The 24,436-nt window shown below is 40.1% G+C and overlaps 1 protein-coding gene across 2 annotated transcripts in view; it reads right to left on the bottom strand.

Annotated features, from left to right (window-relative positions):
- The window catches only part of LOC126188185 (autophagy-related protein 13 homolog), a 36,352-nt gene extending 32,899 nt beyond the window's left edge, over window positions 1–3,453 (bottom strand). The window contains exons 1-2 of one of the 2 annotated variants that reach the window (XM_049929716.1): window positions 1,963–3,453; window positions 1,471–1,819 (exon numbers count right to left, since the gene is read on the bottom strand). In XM_049929716.1, coding sequence (XP_049785673.1) covers window positions 1,471–1,819; window positions 1,963–2,139 — 526 coding nt within the window. In that variant the 5' untranslated portion in view covers window positions 2,140–3,453. The remainder of the gene's footprint in view (window positions 1–1,470; window positions 1,820–1,962) is intronic. The other variant, XM_049929717.1, reaches the window with a different exon arrangement.
- Between the last annotated feature and the right edge of the window lie 20,983 nt (window positions 3,454–24,436).

Raw genomic sequence — 24,436 nt, 5'->3', positions numbered from 1 at the left:
TGAAAACAAAAGCAGTATTTTCAACCTCTGTTAAAGATTTTTCATTGTGAAATTTGGGAGTTGGTTGTTTAGTTTCATATTCTGCAGATCACTTGTATGGTTAACCGTAATGATGTGGAACACGTCATTATACATTCACATTTAACATTCATATGTACATATGGATATATGCTGACCATCTGCAAAATATATTTTTTGGCATTGTTGTGAGTTAATGATCCCCACCAACCACCTTTTACACATTACAAAATTAAAAAATTCTTCTACAGAATGGGAGTTGTCAAGGAGAAACTTTTGTGGTTAGTTTTCAAATTTAACTTCTTTGCTGTAGGACATTTTACATCATTGGGTAAGTGGTTAAAAATCATGATGTGTTAAATTGAATATCGCCTAAGGTTATGAAGGTAAGATTTTTTTTGTCTTCACCTACATGACTTCCTATGGGCTAACCTATGTGCAACTGTTATTGCACATGGCTTTGTGAGTTGACGTTTAAAGCCTTTGAGTTTACTTCACATCTGGATAAAAGTATCAGATGTGCACTAGTATTTTCTTTGACTAATCTCAAGAGTTTTACACTGTTAAGAGAAGAGAGTACCTGTGTTATTACAAACTTCGGAGGAGGTTACTACTACTCTTGGACATGTCGAAGCTTAAGAGCCATACTGAGAAAGGTATAAACATTGATTGGAATGTTGAAGATCTCTGTGGTCCTCTGCCACACAATATGTGTGGTCATACTCACAAGATTAAGTCAAAGGCTTTCAGACAATGTAAGATATAATGATGTAATACTTTTTCTTAAACACCAACAGAATATATCACGTTTCTACGATCTGAGCCATCTTAACACATTGTCAGTGTATCAACATTTTAGAACTAGGCTATGCAGTCATCTCTTCACTTCCAGGACCACCATTAACTATCTACTGTTTTTGCTTTCACTTGTTATATCCTTTACCTGACAATACATCTTTTTCCACGACAAGTCACAGCCAAGGTAAACAATCTAGGAAATGGTAGTATTTTGTAGCACTTCTGTGTGTTATATGGTTTACTTACATTAGATTTTGAAATGTTTTCTTAAACTTTGTAACAATAAGTATATTATTAATTGACTTATAATTCTTCTGGAATAAGCTACTGAATGTGACATTCATTCTCTTCACTAGAACTTTTGTAACACATCAAATGAGCAATCATTACGTAAATTTCAATTTCCTTCACAGCAAAAGGTTAAGTTGAAACTAAAAACTTTTACAAAACTATAAATGTGGCAGCTGAAATACTCATACACAGACATTATATGTCAGAAAAAATTGCCCCACAGTAGAAAAAAATGGGTGTGAATTGAAATCTCAAAGTGACAAACATTTTCACCGTTTAAGAGAAAACCCAAGTTGAAATTATCTCAAACACTGTTAGCCGAAAACACGGCAAGTAACTGAATAATAAAAGGCTTAGACTTACCGAGAGTGTGAAGTTGAGGCTCTCCCACATATATTCTATAACAAATTACATAGGAGTCAGGGCTCTGTCTTCTTGACAACTTGTATGCTGGAGTAACTCGAGTCACGGAAACAAGTGACTTTAACAAAATGCCCATTCTATTGTATACTGTATATGTAACTCTCGCAGATGTATCACACTGGTCTGGTAACACAGCTAAACACCAAGTCTCTAATACCATTGCATCGCCCTCAACAGTCCGTAGTGATATTTCCACACACAGCGACGTGTGAGTAGACGCCATTTCACCGCTCAACGCCTTTTTGGCTTCTGCGAGCACTTCGGGAAGATCCTTTATTGCCAGGTTAAACTAAAAAGAAAGAAATTGGTTGATATTATTAACTCCATATGAACAGAATGTCTTACCATTTGCTACGTAGCACCACAGCCTAAAGAAACCGAGCAATTCGGAACCTTTGGCATTTTGTAAAAAGCTCTATGTCAGAAACTTACAGTGGGTTCTTTATTGCCGCTTACCCAATCTGTCCCCGTTGAGTGTGGTTTGCATTTGGTGTGCACTTTCTCACCTAATCTCGACTGAATAATTATTTGCGCAGCTTTTAGAACAAGAAATTTTGTAAATTTATCTAGTTCCTTTTTATCATGTATACTTAATTTAACAGTTGCCATTTTTCATCCAAGCAGTTTTCTCGTCTCTTCAAGCTTTAACACATACCCATACGCTGGACAGCATGATCACCGAAACCTTACTGGAGAAAATCCACTTGAACTAAATGTCACTAATCACTTCGCCTAACTACACAAACACTACACTTCCTAAGTCTAATCACTTGACTTCAATTAAAGATGTTAAAAGCTTCTCATCAATTGAGAACAGTGTTCCCAAGATCAGAACCACTCCCACTTGGGAGCTTAAATGCCGGACATTAGAACTACAGTCAATGCCATAACTTTGTATTTCCTTAGTTTGACCGGGTTGTACACTAAAAAAGTATTCAACATATTAATAGTAGCGGCATTGAATACGTAAGAAGTTCAACATTTTACACACACAAACCGCAATCACAATAATCCCATAAAAGCCGACGTGTATATCAACGGCCTTCATTTGTTCCGGAAGTACACAGGAAGGTGAAAGTGGCGCCAAGAAGGCGGTGCCGTTGTCAGCGGCAGCAAAGTGTCGGTTTGCTATTGGCTGGCGTACTAGGAATTACGAGGGTTCGTCCCCTACGGAATTCGTCACAAGGTCTCTGCCCTTGAGATGTGTTTGTCATGCCTTGTACTAATAGAGGCATTTACATAATATGTCACGCGGATAATAATGTGTGATAAGCACAAAAGTAATAAACAGAAATCTTAAAACGTATCAGTATGTGTACTGCAGAGTCATAGACTGGAAATGCTGACGCCAGTGTGTTATCGTTATCAGTTGCATTTGATAAACTTGTGACTTGAACTGTAATGTGCAATGACACATAAAATTTGATTTTATCTGTTACAAATCGTTCGTGAAAGTCTGACAAATTTGAAAGGAATGAAGCTGTTTATAAAATAACTTTTTCTGCTAACAGTCACGATTTATTTTTTATTTATATTTTTGCACGGCTCATTTCGGGCAGTGATTCCAGTTTTCAAGTGCGTTTATGCGTGTGCTGTCATTTATAAGTGTCTCAGATGATGCAGTGTTGTTGTGTATACTTTAAATGCATATAAATAGTAACGGCTACAGAATAAGGCAGCATCTCACATCGCGAACGGATTGAATGAATGGCATAGCACACGAAAAACGCACTTGGAAAATAGGCATCATTTCCCAAATTACCTAATTCAAAACATAAATAAAAAAAATAGCGACTGGTAGCCACAAACCCACAGAAAACCATTTGAGAGTTATACTTTTATCTATTATGAAAAGTTTCTTAGTTTATAATTTAAATATTACATAACCCCACTAATAACAATAGATTTTTTTAGCTAGTTGTACACGTGTCATTAAAAGCATTTTTTGTGACTGTAACGCCGATTTTTATTTGAGTAACCTTTTGTTGTGGACTTCAGCTGGAGATGGGCTTGCTGCAGCACTTCTTGCCACTGTAGCATGTGCAAGCGTCATTATTATCAAATAAGTACCAACTACTGCAACCTACATTACATTTATGTAAACTTGCTTGCTGTATTCATCTCTTGGTCTCCTCCTATAACCCCCCCCCCCCCCCCAGTCTCCTCCAATACTAAATTGACATTTCCTTGACGTTTTAAAATATTTCCTATCAGCCGATCCCTTCTTTTATTCAAGTTGTGCCACAGTTTCTTTTCTCCCCAATCTATTCAATACCTTTTCATTAGTTATGTGATCTGCTCATGTAATTATCAGCATTCTTCAGTAGCATCACATTTCAAAAGCTTCTATTCCCTTTTTGTTTAACTTATCACCCATGTTTCACTTCCATATATAGCTACACTCCATACAAATACTTCCAGAAAAGACTTCCTAAAACTTAAATCTATATTCATTGTTAACAAATTTCTTTTCTTCAGAATCACTTCTTTTGGCATTGCCAAACTATATTTTGTATCCCCTGTACTTCAGCCATCATCAGTCAGTTTTAATGCCCAAATAGTAAAATTAATCTACTATTTTTCTCATTTTCCAATCTATTTCCTGCAGCATTACCTGATTTAATTCGATTACTTTCAATTACCCTTGTTTTTCTTTTGTTGATATTCATTTTGCATCCTCCTTCCAAGATATTGTCCATTCCATACCACTGCTCTTCCAAGTCCTTTGCTGTGTATGAAAGAATTAAAATGTAATTGGCAAACCTCAAAGTTTCAATTTTTTGTTTTGTAACTGAAACTGCCTTTTCCTGCTGCCTCTTAATTTATTTATCTCAGACGTGTTTCGCCTTTTTCTTGTTCTAAGACATCATCATCAGTGGGATGATTTGCTGATCTGCTTTTCTTGTCATCTGGTCTGGAGGTTGCACTACCATTTTATTACTGACATACAAGCACAAATTTGCGTTCTGACCTCCTTCACACTGTTCACAATGTTTCTCCTTATTTTTTGTGGTGTACTTTTGTTCTTTTGCCACTCACTATAACTATTTCGTCAGACACTGCTTTTAACAATGTAAAAGATCAGCAAATCTTCCCACTGATGATGCCTTAGAACAAGAAAAAGGCGAAATGAGTCTGGGATAAATAAATTAAGAAGCACCAGGAAAAGGCAGTTTCATTTACAAAACAAGTATTTCTATGCTTGCTGTGGAGGATGGCTACATAAACAAACTTGTTTTTATTTTTTCTCGCTGAACTTAAATTCCTTCTCCAAATTTTTTCGTAGTTTACTTTAGTGCTTGCTCAATGCACAAATTAAACAACATTGGGTATAGGCTATGACCCAGTCTCACTCCTTTCTCAATGAGTGCTTATCTTTCATTCCCTTTGATTCTTATAAATGCTCTCTTTCATTCCCTTTGACTCATATAAATGCTGACCGGTTTCTGTACAAGTTACAAATAACCTTTTGCTTCCTGTGTTGGCCCCTCTTTCCATACTTCCATAAAAATTTGTGTCAGCACTTTGCAACAATGACTTATTAAACATGTTTTGGTATTATTCGCACCTTCAGTACCCATTTTCTTTGGAACTTGCAATCTAAGAGTGTTTCACCTATCTCATACATCTTGCACATAACATGAAACATTTTTGTCATGGCTAGCTCTCCTAAGGATATCAGTACGTCTGAGAGAATGTTGTCAACTCCAGGCACCTTCTTTCACCTAAAATGTTTCAATACACTGAAATAATCCTCAAAGTATCAGATCTAACATTCATCTATATCCTTGTCTGTTTCTATGATACTGTCTTAGAGTTCATTTCCCTGTACAGCCCTTCTGTATACTCCTTCACATTTCCCTTGTTTGCTTAGCATTAGTTTGCCATCTGAGGTCTTGGTATCAATATAGTCACTTCTCTTTTCTCTGAAAGCCTCTCTAATTTTCCTGTAAACAGCATCTACCTTCCCCTAGTTATTAATGCTTCTGTAGCCTTGCAGTTTCCTCTAGCCATTCCTGGTTAGCCATTTTCCACTTTCTGTCACTCTCATTCTTAGACATCTGTATCATCTTTTGCCTGCTTCAGTTGCTGCGTTTTTGTGTTTTCATTATAGGAAAGTTCCTGTCGAATGTAAATACTTCAGGATTAAAAGAGACCATGCGCCGAAAAGCAGAAGGGTTGAGTTGTCAAGAGAAGGGAAACTGCTGCTTTCGGAGTTATGCTGTGACGAGTTAAATTATGTACACACACACACACACACACACACACACACACACACACACACACACACACACACACACACACACACACACACACACACCCACGACCGCGCGCGCTCCTCACGCCTATGCCCCTACCTAAGTCTATCCAGCACACCATGTATGGGCATACCTGTGTGTATGTGGGGGGGGGGGGGGGGGGCAACGCGTGCGTGTGCACAAGTTTTTTGTGTGCCTATAGACAACACAATGCTTCTGCTTTTCGGTAGTGGTTTCTTTTAATCCTAAAGTATTTTTATATTTTCTCTATTCATCAGTTAAATTCAGTATCTCTTATGATAGATAAGGATTGCTACTAGATCTTATCTTTTTACCTATTTGATCCTCTGCTGCCTTTACTATTCCATCTCCCAAAGCTACCCACTTGTTTTGTATTGTTTTCCTTCTCCGTGTTTCAGTCAGCCGTCATCTAATGCCCCCTTTGCAACTACCAACAACGATTCTTTCAACTTATCCAAGTCCCATGTCTTTTAACTTACTACCTCTTTGCAGTTACTTGAGTTCTAATCTACGTTTCATAACAAACAAATTGTGGTCAGAGACTACATCTGCCTCTGAAAATGTCTTGCGGTTGAAGATCTGGCTCAGAGATCTCTGTCTTAACATTATACAATCAATATGAAAACCTCCAATGTCTCCAGGTCTCGTCCACACAGACAACCTCCTTCACAATTCTTAAACAAAATCGTAGCAATGATTAAATTATGCTTTTTTCAGAATTCTACCAGGCAGATTCCTCTTTCATTTCTTTCCCCCAGTCCAGATTGTCCTACTATTTTTCTTCCTCTTCATTTTCATATTATCAAATTTTGATCTCCATTACAATTAAATTTTCCTCTCCATTAAATACGTGAATAACTTCCTGTATCTCTTCATAAATTCTTTCAATCTCTTCATCTATGGTGCCAGTTGGCATATAAACTTACACTACTGTGGTGGCTGATGGTTTCATGTCTGTCTTGGCTGTGATAATGCATTCACTGTGCTGTTCCTAGTATGTTACTTGCATTCCTGTTTTCTTATTCATTATTGTAAATACTTGTACATCATGCCTGACCACAAATTCTGTTCCTGCTGCTACCGAACTTCACTACTTTCCCACTATATCTAACTTCAGTTTATCTGTTTACCTCTTTAACTTTCCTAACCTAGCTGCTTGATTAAGTGCTCCAACTTTTCATGCCCAGACCCAATTTTGTCTTTTTTTCTGAGGAAGACATCATCCTGAGTAGTCACTGCCTGGAGATCTCAATGGGTGACTACTTTAGCTCTGCAATATTTTATCCAGGAGGACGCCATCATCATTTAACCATACAACAGTGATGCAAGCCCTCAGTTGTTGTTCTACATACATATATATGCATACTTACTTCATTGCAACCCACCATATGGTGCTTGGCCGAGGGTAACTTGTACCACTGTTAGTCATTTCCTTTCTTGTTCCACTCGCAAACAGAGCAAGGAAAAACTGATTACCTATATGCCTTCATATATGATCTAATTTCTCTATCTTGCCTTCATGGTCCTTATGTGAAATGTATATTGGCAACTGTTCAGCGGTCTGCTTAAAATCCCAGTTCTCCAAATTTTCTCAATAGTGCTCCATGAAAAGAATGTCGTTTTCCCTTCGTGCATTCCCTATTGAGCCTTAATTAATTAAGTAAATTATTTACAAGAGCAGCAAAGCAGTTATTATTCAAGATGTCTACTTTTGGCTGTGGTTATCCCTCATACAAGATAATCTAATGTGATGTGGCTTCTAGGCTATGAAACTGGTCATTAAATATATTATTTACAAGGGCAGCCAAGCGGCTGTCATTTGAGATACCCATTTGAGTATATGAGGCATCTCCGTAATACATGTTGATTGAACCTACTGGTAAAAAATCCATCAGCCCACATCTGAGTTGCTTCAATGTGTTCCTTTATTATGATGTGGTGGAGAGCCCAAATACTTGTACGTGTTCTATATGTGGTCTCCTTTACAGATGAAGCATACTTTCCTAAAATTCTCCCTATAAACCAAAGTTGACCATTCGCCTTTCCTACTACCATCATTACGTGGTTGTTCCATTTTGTATCACTTCGCAACATTATGCCTAGATATGTAATCAGAATGACTGTGTCAAGTAGCACACTACTAATGTTTTATTCAAATATAACAGTATTGTTTTTCATACTCATGTACATTAACTGACGTGTTTCTACATTTGGAGCAAGACATAATTCCTCACACCAACTAGAAATTTTGTGTAAGTAATCTTGTGTCCTTGTACAGTCACTGCACAATGGCCAACTTTCCATATGCCACAGCATCATCGGCAAACAACTGCACATTGCTGCTCAACCTTGTCTGTCAGATCATTTATGTTCGTAGAGAATAAGAGTGGTCCTATCGCACTTCCCTGAGGCGCTTGTGATGGTACGCTTGTCTCTGACGAACTCTCGCCATTCAGGGCAACATACTAAATAAAATTAACAAGTCTTTGAACCACTCCCATACCTGGTAACCTATTCTGTCTGCTTGTACCTTTGTTACATGTGCAGTGGGGCACTATGTCTAATGCTTTCCAGAAATCTAGGAATATGTTATTAGTCTTTTGTCCTTCATCTGTGGTTCGCAGGCTATCACATGAGAAAAGAGCAAACTGAGTCTCGCACTAGCAATGCTGTCTACATCTGTGCTGATTGGTGAACAGAAGCTTTTCCATCTCAAGAAAATTTATTGTGTTCTAATTGAAACTACATTCAAGAATTCCACAGCAAACCAATGTTACAGATATTGGTCTGTAATTTAGTGGGTCCATTCTTTTACATTTCTTACGTACAGGAGTCACATGCACTATTTTCCAGTCACTTGGGACTTTGCATTTGGCGAGAGATTTACGATAAATACAAGCTAAGTAAGGGGACAATGCTGCAGAGTTCTGTCTGTAAAACAAATTGGGATTCTATTCAGACCCTGGTGACTTACTTGTTTTCAATTCTTTCAATTGCTTCTCTTTACCAGGAATGCCCATAACTGTAGCTTCATAATGGAATCTGTGGGGCAGTTAAACGGTGGTATGTTTGTACGATCCTCCTGCCTGAATGATTACTTAAACGTGAAATTTAGACCTTCAGCTTTCCTTTTGCTGCCTTTTATTGCCACACCTGACTGGTCAATGAGTTAGTGGATAGAAACCTTTGACCCATTCACCATTTTTAAGTTGGACAAGGATTTTCTCAGGTTCTTGGCAAGATCTTTTACAGAGTTATGACAAGTAGTTGTGTGCAGGGACAGCTGAGTTAGGATGGAGGTGGGATGTGGGTGCCCACATGTACTATGAAACTTCTCGAAATGAGAAATATGACAAGAACTTCAGTGCCATATTTGGAATTTATTGTTCCAATCTCTATTACTAAAGAATACAACAAAAGAGATGTGCTACGTCAACAGGAGACTGCTGCAGGCAGACTGAGGGCATGATGCCCTAAAAGAGGAGCTAGCAAATATGTCAAGCTAGTAGGAGACCTGGTAGATGGGAGAGAGAGAGAGACCATGAGTCGTTTCTAGCCAGCCCACTCTGTATTCCTCACATGATGATTTCCAGCTTTCTTGTTGGCTGGCAGGGTGGTACACCAAAGCAGCACCTTGGAGTAGCATTCCCTGTCAGCAACGCCCCTGGTGGGAACATTACCCATGTGAACAAGGCATTGGCATATTGAGTATGATTTGGTATGCAACTGCCCAAGATCAGCCACTGTCTCGTCATAGAATGCAGCGGTGAAATCATAAAATATTGTGTAAAAAATTTTTGAATGAAGAATTCCTTAATCCTTGGATTTCTCTCTCTCCCTGTCAGGCTGCTCATCATGCACAGCTTTCCCCCTTCCACAGGAACCATTTTGTGGGTCAAAGGAATGTTAAAACATCAATAACATAACATCAACTGGTAGCAAAAGGTTAATGGTTCCTTTGTACAGGTTGCTGACATTTAGTATGGGGCTTATTCTATTGGGAGGTGCCGGAACAAAGTTGCTTATAGGAGTTCATGGGATACAAATTAAGGTAATATTCACTGATGTTACAAAAGCATATACAAGAATTTTGTTGTGAAATGAGCCCAATAGAAAACTTTACAAAACGGAGAGACAAAGCAACTCTTTGAGTCGTTACACTGATGTGACGCTGTGAGATGGGAGTTGTGCCAGAGTGGCAACAGTGGTTAGGCTAATTAATAATCTATGCTGTACTCTTACAGAAGAATGGTATATAACATTAGTAGTTAGCAACTACATCTCATTATGTTTAGTTAAATAATTCTTGCAGTATAAAGTACATAAAATGTAAATATTTGTTTTAAAAGGAAAATAACTAACTGTTGTGACTATGTAATGGTTAAATGTTAAACTAGGGAGTAGGGCCCATGCCTGAAAGGTTCCATGTTTCTAACTGTTTCAGCCATAGTATTCACCAGATGCCTACTGCTCAAGGATTGCTTAAGGTTGCGTTTTACTCCATCTACAGTGCCCTGGGTGTACAAGGTGACGAAAGTCACAACATACAACCTAATATCATGTCAGTCCTCCTTTTGCCTAAAGTAGTGCAGCAACTCAATGTGGCATAGACTCAACGAGTCCATTGAAACCTCCTGCAGAAATATTGAGCCGTGGTGTCTCTCTGCAGCAATACATAATTGTGAAAGTGTTGCCGGTGCAGGATTTTGTGCACAAACAGACCTGTGGATTATGTCCCATAAATATTCGCTGCGATTCATGATGGGCAATCTGGGTGGCCAAATCATTTGCTCGAATTGTTCAGAAGAACGGTCTCCAAATCAGTCACGAACAATTGTGGCCCAGCGATGTGATGCATTGTAATCTGTAAAAATTCCTTGATTGTTTGCAAACATGAAGTTCGTGAATTCTTGCAAATTGTTTCTGGCCAATGATTAGTTTAGTTTGACCAGAGGATTCAGTCCATTCCATGTAAATACAGCCCACACCATTAAGGAGCCACCACCAGCTTGTACAATGCCTTGTTGACTACATGAGTCCATCACTTCATCCGGTCTCCCAAATCCTACCATCAGCTCTTGTCAACTGAAATGGGGGCTCATTTGAGCAGGCCATGGTTTTCCATTCATCTAGGGTCCAATCGATATGGTCACGATTCCAGGAAAGGTGCTGCACGTGATGTCGTGCTGTTAGCAAAGGCACTTGCATTACGTCTGCCGCCAGAGTCCATTTAATGCCAAATTTCACCGCACTGTTGTAATGTGTATGTTTGTCGTACATCCCACATTGATTTCTGTGGTTATTTCGTGCTGTGTTTCTTGTCTGTTAGCACTGGCAACTCTACGCAAGTGCCACTGCTCTCGGTCAGTAAGTGAGGGTCATCAGTCATTGCATTGTCTGTCGTGAGAGGTAATACCTGAAATCTTGCATTCTCAGCACACTTTTGACACTCTGAATCTCAGAATATTGAATGCCCTAATTATTTCCAAAATGTAATGTCCAACATGTGTAGCTCCAACTACCATTCTGCATTCAAAGTCTGTTAATGGATCACCTCAGTACAAATGACAGCTCTGCCAGTGCACTGCCCTTGTACATCTCATGAACACAATACTATTGCCATCTGTGTATGTGCATATCATTATGCCATGACTTTTGTCACCTCACTGTACAGAACCCATATAATGAAGCAGACAATGATCACGCATGTAACACTGGTAACGACTACTTGGTGTATGTAATCCTTAGTATTACAGTTGGTAATATGGACTGTTACAAGGTCAAGGGTAATCTGTCCTCATTCTTGAGCCAACAAATCATTTACAGATGCCACGAAGCAAGTTCTGGTATTATTTGTCAATACAGGTAGGCAGTCAGGGTGAGACAACACTCGGAGGACTTCAGGCAGGTAAGACAGAAAAGGCTTAATACTAGCTTTATGTGCATATGTAAGACAGGCAGATAGTTTGATGGCAGGCACAACTATGTCACAGGTGGAACTGTTAAACAGGAGTCCAATTAGCCAAAGTAACCAAATATGTATGAGTCATAAATGCATGATCATAACAAAGTAAGGCCACTATAGTGGTTGTGGCACAGAATACAATAAGCTTGTATGAACAGGGATGAACCAGGGTTCATATATCACAACAACAGTTTAGGGGCAGTGGGAGGTATTTCATTTCTTCTAAAAATAGTACAACTCCACAGTTATTCACCCCAGTACTAAGGGATAGGATAGGACAGGACACAGCAATAATTAATATGAATGCAAGATTGAAGTGTATATAGCAACACAGTCAAGTGTGTCTGGCAGTCTTTACTAACAATTAAGATGTGCTTGGTTTGCCAGAGGATGTATTTCTGGCCATCTGCCCATGCAACTGGGAAGGGGTAAAGGAAGTAACATTCTAATTTACACTTTGTGCAATAATATCTGCATGTTTAGTATATCCAGAGATTGTGACAATTGTATCCTAGCAGCTGAGTAGTAATATGGCAAAGACGATTCCCATATGTTATAAATCATAGGAATAGGTGTTGATAAATGAAAAAAAAAGTCTGTTAATGTTTCCAAAAAGGCTTTGGTGGGTATCAGATTGGGGCCGAGCCTGAGTTCCAGTGCCAGCTGAATAATAGAATGTTAAGTGTTAATATACAACTGGGTTGCATGTGTATTGTATAACAAGATTTGTAACACTTTGGTACCTGCTGGGTGGCAGTCAGGTTTGATAATTCTCTGTATACAGTGAATACTTCATGTTGGACTGAGGTTCTAGTGTTTCATATCGTACCAGCTCAGTAGCTAAAATTTAATGATTGCGTGTAATATGTAGGTGCTTCATAGCTGTTTACAGTAGAGAAATCTAAGCAAAAGTTAGGTATGTTTTCCACATGGATTGGTAGTGCAGGTTTCATAGACAATATTAAACTAATCAAATGATGCAACATGCATATGAATATTCATCCTAGTAGTAGAATGGAAGGCAAGTGTGAGGGTGGCTGGGAAGGTAATTCTGATGATTTGTTCAGGCCAGCAGTGTCCTAAGGAAACTGGAACATTCTGCACTGTGCCAGTTCACTTGCAGTGTGGCGAACCATGTATAGGCACAGAGTATAAAACGTGGTGGAGGATAGGTTGGATTTCAAGGGAAGATAACCAAGGACCAAGTGCAGTCTCAGAGTATAAAACGTGGTGGAGGATAGGTTGGATTTTAAGGGAAGATAACCAAGGACCAAGTGCAGTCTCCCCCTCAACAATTGCAGAGAAGCGCCACCAAGGTGCCAGACACTTTCCGTGAAAGCTGAAAGACCCCTTCCAGAAAATGTAGACAGTGCATATGTAGTTTTCACTATGCATGGTGGGAGGCATGAAAGACAGCAAGTATTTTATACTGAGTATGGTTAGGTACAATTACCCAAAACATAATGGGGACAGCAATCCCATTGTAATAGAGCGTAACAATTGAAATTTGCAGCTATGTCGAAAAGGAGTACAGTAATCTGTGGTATATATATATGTGTGTGTGTGTGTGTGCGCGTGTGTGTGCTCGCGCGCAGGTATAGTTGTTTAGTGTAATATGGACAACTCTGGCAAATGCAAATATGATCATACAGGAAATGACTGTCAAATGCTTCCTGATACCATTGTTATCAGTAGTAAGTGCCTAAAAAATGCATCCCAAATGTATTTTAGCTTCAGACTTTTTATCCGTTTAGAAGGGAGTGTCAGTTGTGGCATAAGGCCTCAAAGTGAATGACGTGCAAATGGTCTGAGCTGAGTAAGTTGACTTCTCGGGTGAGAACATGTTTGTTACATAAACTGCAAAGAAGCAATGTATGTAAAGGTGTAAATCCATAGTAAGATAAGAAATTAATCATAGTGAATGTAGATGCAGCACACGTGTAATGTGTATGAGTTTGTCCATTTTGTATGAGTACTTAATTTCATCAGAATGTCAAAAACATGAAGAAATTAATAGTCAAGTATCAATGAGCAAGGCGATTATGAAGGTATGATCAGACACACAAGGTAGTGCACACATATAATAATTATGGATGTCCTCATATAGAGGCCCACCTTGTAAATGGCGCCTGCATGAGTAAGGGGCTTGTAAGCAGAAGACTGTTTTTCTCACGTCGTCGGATAAGACAGCAAGAAAGATTGGCTGACCTCAGCGGCCAAGGCAGAAGTACGGCATCATTTAGCAGGGGCATGGGGAACACCAAATTTGCCTCAAGACTACCCATCACTTTAGAAGAGATTATTACAAGCTGAACACCTGAGAAATCCATGAGTAGTCACTACCAGTACTGCACTGTCAGGTAAATAAGTGCAGTGATGCTGTGTTTTTTTACACACAATGTTTAAACTTGCGAGACCTAGTGCATGGGTTGCAAAGCCCCCGTGTTCTGAGGCACACTATGTTTTTAAGAATCTTGCTCTGATTCTAATTCATGCAGGAGCTCCAAGAACTTAACCAGGGCTATAGCGTTGCTAGTTGAGATACCAGCTCCAGATGCAGAAAGGGTTGAGTTATTAACAGCACTTTCTATTTAAGTGGTGCTTGGTTATTTTTAATTGGCAGAGTAATTTGAGGATACTTGTGGGTGGTGGATAAATATATTTTTTTGTAATGGTTTGTGTAGCAATTTGCTTGCAGTCAGAAATGAAGATGTTATGTCACAGGCAAGGTGAATTGAGGTACGCCAGAGGAGGGGTAGTATTGGGATTATTAACCATAACCCAAGGGTTGCTAGTTGGATAAGAAGAGGAAAAAGAAAATAGGAGGAGGCTGTAGCCTTCACAATATCTGCTACAATATGTCTCAGAGTGAGTGTGTTCGATATGTGTTTGTGTTGTGCGAGAGTAGGTTCATTATGACTTACTTGAAACTGGGTAGTACACGGCATTCCAGTGAAATGTAATGTGCGTGTCTCTGTATGACAGCAAGATGACAGACAGCGGGTAGATCATAGTATGAAAACAAATCGGAAGTCAATACTATGACCACCTTGGCGTCTCTGTGATCCCAAATCACATTTTGCTAGTTTCTTGGTCCTGGATGAACAGAGAACCAATCAACAACCTCATGTCTGCTCAATACAAAACCAGGACGATAGAAGCATAAATTGTCCGGTTGGATGATGACCAGTATAAAGCCTATAGTAGGGCTGCTGATAAACTGCAGGTTGAGTGGTACACTGCAATGGCTTCAGTATCTACTACATTTCAAGAGAAATGTGACAAAGGCATAGCAGGACGAGTGCAACTCATGCACATACTCCCTGCATGCTCTAAGAAAGGGGTGCCTAAAGGTGTCAAAATGGCTATGCATGTAAATGAAACAACTGCATTACTGTTGGTTCATGATCCTTTTTGGGTCAGTCAGAATAGCATCCATGCTGTAGGGGAAGACAAAATGATTGGAAAAGAGACACACAACAGTTTCTGCAGTCATATCTGCATGTGGTTTGTGTATAAGGTACCAGAGAAACGATATGTGATATACAGGATGAATTTATTATTCTGTGTGCTTTGTGGAAAGAGGCCAGCAATGTCAAGGGCAACATTTTGGAATGGTTTAGTAGCTTGTGGGAGGTTCTGTAGAGGAACTATGGTACTTGATGGAGGTGTTGTTTGAACACAACACAAGCATTTATGTATATACCTCCAAACATCTGTGTGCCTACCTTTCCACCAGAAGTGGGAGGCTATCCTAGCATTTGTGATTCATCGCCCATTAGGCATGCCTGTAAACAGTCATGAAATTGCACCATGATGAGTTGTCGCAGCTCTTCAGGTATTACTACTCTGTGTGGTTTTACAGTTCAAGATACTATCCTCCATGACAAATTCTGTACGGGAAGCACACTGGTGACATTCTACACCTCTTTCCTCTGATGCTTTCAACTCTTCTATGGGAATCAGCATCTGTCTGAGTAACCTTTTCTCTATGGCTTAACCCATCAGCATTTTGATGTAAACATCATGGTTTATATTGTACATCATAACCTATTCCAACAGTTTCAGCAACCACCAAGTTAAATGACTGCTGGGATCCTTTAAATGTAACATCCACACTAGGGTTTGTCAGTAGTGCTATAGTTTATTCTGCTAAATTCATCACCCTAGAAGTGTAACCTACAGATCTTTCTTCTCCATTATACTTATGACTAAGGACAGCTCTGTGAAGATAGTCCAAAAAGTCCCTTTGAAAAAAATAAAGGATTTTTCAAAATATGGGTAGACCAGCAAAGGCGAACTTGTGAAAAAATCCTCAATTTGTCTCCTGGCTATCTCGCTCTTTTCTCTCCACTCAAATACAACAACTTTCTTTAATAACTTCATTAAAGGTTTAGTCACCATGGCATAATTCTTCACAAAATGATGATAATAGTTAGCTAGACCTAGGAACGACTGTAACTCCTTAATGTTAATAGGAACTGGAAAATTCTCAACTGCGTCTGTCAAATTTTGGTCTGGCTAAACTCCTTCTGCACTAACAACATGTCACAGGTATTAGACCTGCGAGTCTGCGAAAGAACATTTCTCTATTTTCAGGTGTAAAAGAGCACTATGCAATATGGACAACACACTTCTTATCCTCTCTACATGTTCCTCAACAGTTCTCGAAAAAAATTATTATATCATGCAGGTATATGAAACACATAGTGGGCTTAAAATCTCTCAATACCAGGTCATCAAATCTCTGAAAAGCAGCAGGTGTATTCTTTTGACCTAAAGGCACATGGAAAACTCACGTAATCCAAAAGGAAACACGAAAGCGATTTTGTGTCGATCTTGTACTGCGATTAGAATTTGGTAGTATCCAGAGTGCATGACAAGGGTGGTAAAATACTGACAGTTTCCTAATCTGTCTAGTGGTTTGTTGCCAGGGGTTAGAGGTTATGTATCAGGGGTTGTGATCTTATTTACCATTCTCCTATCGACACACAGAAGATAGGTCTTTTCTCCATCGACTGACTTCTTAGGGACCACAAAAATAGGTGACAACCAGGGGCTCGCAGAGGGTTGAATTATTCCTGCAGCCAACCACTGTTGAATAGCTTCCTCAATGATGAAATGGTAGTCTTTATGGTCCCTGGGTGATTGGTCTAGCGTCTCCTATGGGGATTTCATACTGTATGAGGTCAGTTGCTGGCAAATACTGCCATACTTAAAATAGCCACCCATATTCCTCCAGAATTGGATACAAAAGAGGCTGCTTGGACTCAGGCATTTGTGCTAATTTCTCTCATAACTGATTTCTTAGTGAAGGCATAATTGCACAACCCTTTCTCACTGGTAACTCTTCTTCCTACTTTGCTTAAACTGTTTTTCATGTAGAACAACTTCTTCAATTACTTCCTCTCCACTGACCAATATAGTTCCACAAGGGATCTCTCCATCTGACCAAAACTATCAACACAAATCTTCTTTCCTACTGCTTGTGCTTTAGTTATACTCATTTTGACATGGATTGGGGTCAAAAATGTAATTTGGCTGAGCAGATCAACCAGAAATTCTGATCTCAGTGATATCTGAGAACTTTTACCATACCTCCACTTATTCTGACAGGAGTGCTAGTTTTTAATGCTCATGTATACAATTTTGTCAGAGCCTGCAGAGGAGACTTCACACTACAGATTCCTTGTGACTGAGGTGCACGCTTACTGTCAAAACAGTGAGTCACGTCACTGAATTGCAAAGTTTGCATCTTGTAATGTATCACTTCCTGAGAACAGCTTAGGAAATTGTTCCCTAAAGTGACATCAAAATCACATCTGCATTTCCTGACCACCTCCATGTCAAACTCATACCTTATCCCATCAGTCTACAACTCTACTTGACAGATATCTGCAGGAATGATTACCTCCTTACCTAAACCACTGATGTTGTAGCATGGCAGTTTAAGCACACATTTGTTATTTTGTGAAACAAGTTTCTGTATCTTTTAGCGTTCTGGACAGTCCTTCCTCTGCGCTTGTCTTCTAACACTAGATTTGGTACTTCCTCAACTTCTCCCTTTCTCACTAGGTTCATTGTTCTGGTAGGGGATGAGGGTCAGTGGCAGGGCCTGCCCCATGATTGTTTCCCCACTGTGCATTTGCATTTCCCCATTGTATTGTCTCATTTCACCAACTGCTTTGTGATGTGTTCCACTATGGAAAGCTGCACCTCTGATTTTGTGAGTAGCCATTGGTTGCATGCCCTACCGTATGACATTTTGTACAACAAGGACTGCAGCAATCCTCAGCTGCATGGTTTGGTTTCCCACACTGCTGACTGTTTGTATCATTTACATAAACGCGATGTGGCTCAGTGCTGCACACAGGGGCTGACACAAATCCACTTACTTCCTCATGTAACAGAACCAATCTCACAGCTTCCTGTAATGAGGTCATGGTACCATCTTAACCTCAGTCCTTGTCTGTGGATTTATTCCATGGATAAATACACAAATAGCTCTCAGATCAGCTTCTTCTGTGAGCACCTCATTTTGCGTGGCGTCTTTGCCCAATGCGTACACACGAAAAGACACAGTTTGTATTCTATCTGCAAAAGCCTCAAAGTCCTTGCCATTTTCCTGGCACAAAGTGGACAACCAATCTAGGTAATAGCTGATGCCTTTTTATCTGAGTAGTGCTCTGATAAACCTGCCACCAGAATATAAAAACTTGTCACATCGTGTAATGCATCAACAGATTCAACAAAAGTAAGGGCACTGCCTGAAAATTTCAACTTGGTTACATTCAGGAGAAAATTGTCCAGCCAGGAGCAAGTACACCCCAAGTCATGGACATTGTGCAGATAGGTGGTAGCACACCAGGTTTTCTCAAACAAGAGGAGACAAACGAAACTGCCAGAAGGGTACTAGCCACATTTGGTGTGTATGTCTCAATCTTCACTGCAGAGGCCAAAGAAGTGCTTGCATTAATATGACTTGCTGGCTCTCTATTCATGTCAGTGTAGTAGGTCAGCAACCTGTTCCTGTAACTATATTTTCTGTAATAACAATTCACTAATCTGCTCTTTGATAAAAGTGATTTTATCTATCTCAGCATTTCTGGCAGCGGCGGCCTCTTGCCATTCCTGTGGCCAATTTGCCCCATAGTGCATGTCAGGCTCAGTTACAAGATTTGAGGTTAAATTTCTAAAGACTAATGAAAAGAATGTCTCAACATTTAACTACAATATTTAATGAATGACATCCAGTCACTGAAGTGATTCAATACAAAATAAGTGCATATAACAGCAGGACTTATATTTATCTTTTCAAAGTCAGCTGGAGAAATACAGCAATGGCTGTGAGTCAGCAACATGGCATCAGTGACAATGGAGATGGCGGCATCGACATTGGCGTGGACCTTCAGTGGGTGCTGCAGCAATGAGATGTTCCATCTGCCCACAATGGTGATGTAGTTGGTGAGGATCATGCTGGGCCGGTCACTGTGGCAGCATGGTGTGTGGCACTGACCACATCTAAGCAGTGACTGGCAGGCCTAAGAGGCTGTTGCTGTGGAAAGAGAGGGCTTGGTGCAGCAAGGCACTTGACATCACCGGCGGCTCACACCACCGTTGCTCATGCATGTACAGCACAGTGCAACATAGCACATCAAGCACTAAGTGATGTAAATGACACAACATACCAGTTCTCTCTCCCTAAAGTAAGTAGCGACCATCCACAAAAGGATATGTCAACAAGAGTTGCTTCTGTCCCACTTCTGACACCAGATTTTGCCAAGATAGGATGGATGCAGGACATGGGTGCCCAAGTGAGCTAGCGAATTTCTCTTTAGTGCCACATTTGGAGTTTATTGATCCAAGCTCTATACTAACACAATACAACACTATACAACAAAGGGGATGTGCTATGGCGATGGAAGACTGCCACTGTCAGACTGAGGGCATGGTGCCCATGGAGCTAGCAAACATGTCTAACTTGAAGGAGAGATGGTAGGCAACAGAGAGACTGTGTGTCCTGAACTCCACTAGCTGGCTCCCTCTGTATCCCTCACATGTGATTTCCAGCCTTCCTGTTGGCTGGCAGGGTTTGTACCCCATGGTGTTCTACTGTCAGCAACATCTTGGAACAGTTTCCTATATCAGCAGTACCCATGGTGGTAACATCACCCGCATGAACCAGGCATGGGCAGTGGCACATCTAATAACATCCAGTACACATCTGGCCAGGTCCAGCCACTGCCTTGTCCCAGAATGCATCACTGAAATCGTAAAATGTAGTCTAGTGAAATTTTGAAAGAAAAATTCCACAGTCCTTGGATTTCCATCTCTGGATGCTCACACCACACACACACACACACACACACACACACACACACACCTGAAGTATGCTTCATGCATCAACATTTTTACAGATGCCTGAATTTCTACTATCTTTTGTCTGTCAATTCCGCATTCTTTTTTGAACTGAGAGTGCAGTAGTCTCTGCTTCCTCAACATTTACCAAATTTCTTTACTGAAACACTGTGGATCTTTTCTGTTCTTCATCCATTTAATCAACACAAACTTTTTCAGAGAATAATTTACAGTCCATTTAAACTTTGCCCATAATTCCTCTACAACCATCAAATTGGAACTAAATGCTTTACATTTTCTGTCTAAGAGGAATGCTAAGAACTGCTTATTGCTATTTCTAGCAACAATACTCTCCTAGCCTTCTTGATGGATTTATTAACTGTTGCTATGATGGCATTTGATCACTAATCCATGTCTCTATATTGATACAGTTGCTTAGGTCAGGCCTATTGGTGGCTACAAGCTCTAAAATATTTCCATTGTGTGTGGGCTATTGAACTAGCTGCTCAAGACAGTTTTTGGAAAACATGCTTAAAAGTACTTCACAAGACTGCCTTTCCATACCACCTGCAATGAAAATACGAGGGTTGAAACTTTTATAAATAGTGGAAATTATTTATTCACAACCGATACAAAAGAGTTACATGTTTGCATCTGTTACTGTCCTTCAAAGTAGTCACCAGTGCTGTGCAGAACCTGTTGCCAGCAATGTGGAAGGCATGGTATACTGTTAGCAGAGCCTGTTCTGTTGATGGTGCAAATGGAGTGGTCTAAAGTTATGGTGATTCTTGTGTATGACTGTGATGGTGTTATCCTAACGCATTACATTCCTCCACGGTAGACCACCAGTGCATAGTATTACTGTTTGTTTTTGGAGCATCATCTGTGATCAGATTTGCTAAAGAAGCAACAACAATTACTGCGCAACCCACCCATCATTTTGCATGACAATGCGCAGGAGCATACAGCGCTAAGCTGTGGCTGCTCTGTTCAGTCGATGGGACTGGGAGGTACTGTATCATCCACCATACTCCCCGGACTTAAGTCTTTGTGACTTTGATTTGATTCTGAAGATGAAGGAACCACTTCATGGTATTTGCTTCAGAACTGTTCCAGAGATTCGAAGGCAGTAGACCACTCCATTCGCACCATCAACAGAACAGGCTTTGCTAACGGTATTCTATGCTTCCACATTGCTGGCAACGCGTTCTACACAACGCTGGTGACTACTTTGCAACGGGATCTACACAATGCTGGTGACTACTTTGAAGAACAGTAACAGGTGCAAAGATGTAACTCATTTGTATCAGTTGTGAATAAATAGTTGCCACTACTTAAGTTCCAACCCTTGTACTTGATAGATTAGTCATCTACTGATGTTGCATGATCTGGGTATTTCTCCACTACTAAGTGTAGACTTTCTTCGAATGACCCTAAATGTGTCATGCCAGAATTGGGTGGCCAGCAAAAATATTCAATAATTAACTTGACTTCACATAGCCCTGTTACACGTATGCAGTTAACTTCACAGTCAGACTCAATTTCAAACTTCATAGACGTAAATTTTTTGTTGACTGCAATGAATACCCTCTTGCCTATATCATCTAATCTGTCTTTTTGATATATGTTCCATGTCTCGCTAAATATTTTGGAGCTTCCTACTTAGGCTTCTGCCAGCTCTCAGTTCTGAGAACAAATTGAGCACGGCCAGTAAATTCAGGAATCGTGTTACGAATACTTTGACATTTTAATGTAAAACTGTTGACAGTCAAACTGTCTTTCCTTTGTATGCAGTCTGGTTTTGCCCTCTGCATATCGACTGGCAAGCACTCATCAGAGGATCTCAAACTACCGCCTAGCCTGAAAACCCCCATGTGCACTCCACAAGTATTGTGGTACCCATGTTTGGCCTCACCACAGACACTCCTTTGATGACACACCTATGTTACAGCTATCTGTATTGTTTTGCACATGAACCACCACACCTTTAAAAGGACCATTGTTTATGGTGGAACATAGAGTTATAGGAGCCAAAAATTTAAGAAGACTGCCAATATTCTGTGTCTCCTGTCCATCATATCCTTACGCATAGGAGCAAATTTTAAAATATGTTGGTTCATGGAGTGTTTGTTCTGAAAGGATAATAGTCTAGTCCATTTTTCATATCATGAACTAGTTTACCTGGCTTAGGAGATCAGCAATATTACAGACATTTCCTCTGTTACAAATTCAATTTGGATGAAGACATTTCCACCAAGATTTTTCAAAAAGTTCAGTAATATCATCGGTATCAGAAATTTCTGTCACATTTAAGAATTTTACTGAGCATAACCATTCGAATAATGTTGCATATCATATGCCATATGACTTATAGTTAAGAATTTCCGTACTCTGTTCCAAGCAGCTTTTAAGTCTTAGTTTATACAGTTCCCACTTTTTTAATGTTTATGAAGAGGCTGGAAATGTGTACTTGTACAGAACTTTTCAAATGCTTTTACCAAGTCATTATATTCATACTACCCATTAACATGCAACTTAAAAAGAAGACTTTAGTTCAGGACCACTGAAAAATCCAGTTTTACTCTACAGTGTTGGAGGTGATTCTTTCCTGATTTCATTCTCATATTCACATTCTTAAGAATCTTCTTTAGGAAGCCAGTTCCATCTTCTCGCAATCTTTTCCATACTGATAATACACTATATGATCAAAAGTATCCAGACACCCCCCAAAAACATACGTTTTTCATATTAGGCACATTGTGCTGCCACCTACTGTCAGGTACTCCTATCATTGAACTCAACAGTCATTAGACATCGTGAGAGAGCAAATTGGGGTGCTCCGTGGAACTCACGGACTTCAAACATGGTCAGATGATTGGGTGTCACTTGTGTCATACATCTTTATGCGAGATTTCCACAATCTTAAACATCCCTATGTCCACCGTTAGCAATGTGATAGTGAAGTGGAAATGTGAAGGGACACATACAGCACAAAGCATACAGGCCGACCTCATCTGTTGACTGACAGACACCGCTGACAGTTGAGGAGGGTTGTAATGTGTAATAGGCAGACAACTATACAGTCCATCACACAGGAATTCCAAACTGCATCAGGATCCTCTGCAAGTATTATGACAGTTAGGTGGGAGGTGAGAAAACTTGGATTACATGGTTGAGCGGCTGCTCATAAGCCACACATCATGCCGGTAAATGCCAGACAACACCTCACTTGGCGTAAGGAGCGTAAACATTGGACGATTGAACAGTGGAAAAACGTTGTGTGGAGTGACGAATCACGGTACACAGTGTGGCAATCTGATGGCAGGGTGTGGGTATGGTGAATGCCAGTGAACGTCATCTGCCAGCATGTGTAGTGCCATTAGTAAAATTCGTAGGTGGTGGTGTTATGGTATGGAGGGGCCTTGCACCCCTTGTTGTTTTGCTTGGCACTATCACAGCACAGACCTACATTGATGTTTTAAGCACCTTTTTGCATCCCACTATTGAATGGCAATTCAAGGATGGTGATTGCATCTTTCAACAGAACGAGTGTCTGTTCATAATGCATGGCCTGTGGCGGAGTGGTTACACGACAATAAGATCCCTGTAACGGACTGGCCTGCACAGAGTCCTGACCTGAATCCTATAGAACACCTTTGGGATGTTTTGGAACGCCGACTTCGTGCCAGGCATCATTGACTGACATCAAGGTCTCCCCTCAGTGCAGCACTCCGTGAAGAATGGGCTGCCATTCCCCAGCACCTGATTGAACGTATGCCTGGGAAAGTGGAAGCTGTCATCAATGCTAAGGGTGGGCCAACACCATAATGAATTCCAACGTTACCCATGCAGCACTCCAGGAACTTGTAAGTCATTCTCAGCCAGTTGACCAGATACTTTTGATCACATAGTGGAGCAGGAGCTTTCTGGTCAATCCTGTAGTCTTTGACGAAAAACATTTCATATTATGCATTTGCCATCATTTCACATTTACTGAAATACATTATATTTAGTAGTTTTTGACGTTTCAGCTTATTTTCAGAACCCTTACTTCAGTATTGTTGCCATTTGTATAAGTTATGGGTACATCTCTAAAATTATCAATTTCGTTAGTGACCTATGTTCGAAGTGAAAATTGTATGGAAGTTTACCTCCGGCGGACGAGGTGTCCATATTGTAATTTGTGTAGATAGGAGTTATTGTGTATTCGGGCTGTCAGCTATACGTAGCACGTGGGGAATTTCTGGCCACGAGGCACAGCAGTGCAGATACTCCCGATAGGCCATGATGTGCCACAAGGATT

The sequence above is a fragment of the Schistocerca cancellata genome, chromosome 5 (assembly GCF_023864275.1).
Source record: "Schistocerca cancellata isolate TAMUIC-IGC-003103 chromosome 5, iqSchCanc2.1, whole genome shotgun sequence".
Classification (NCBI taxonomy): domain Eukaryota; kingdom Metazoa; phylum Arthropoda; class Insecta; order Orthoptera; family Acrididae; genus Schistocerca; species Schistocerca cancellata.
This window is presented reverse-complemented; position numbering and strand designations above follow the sequence as displayed.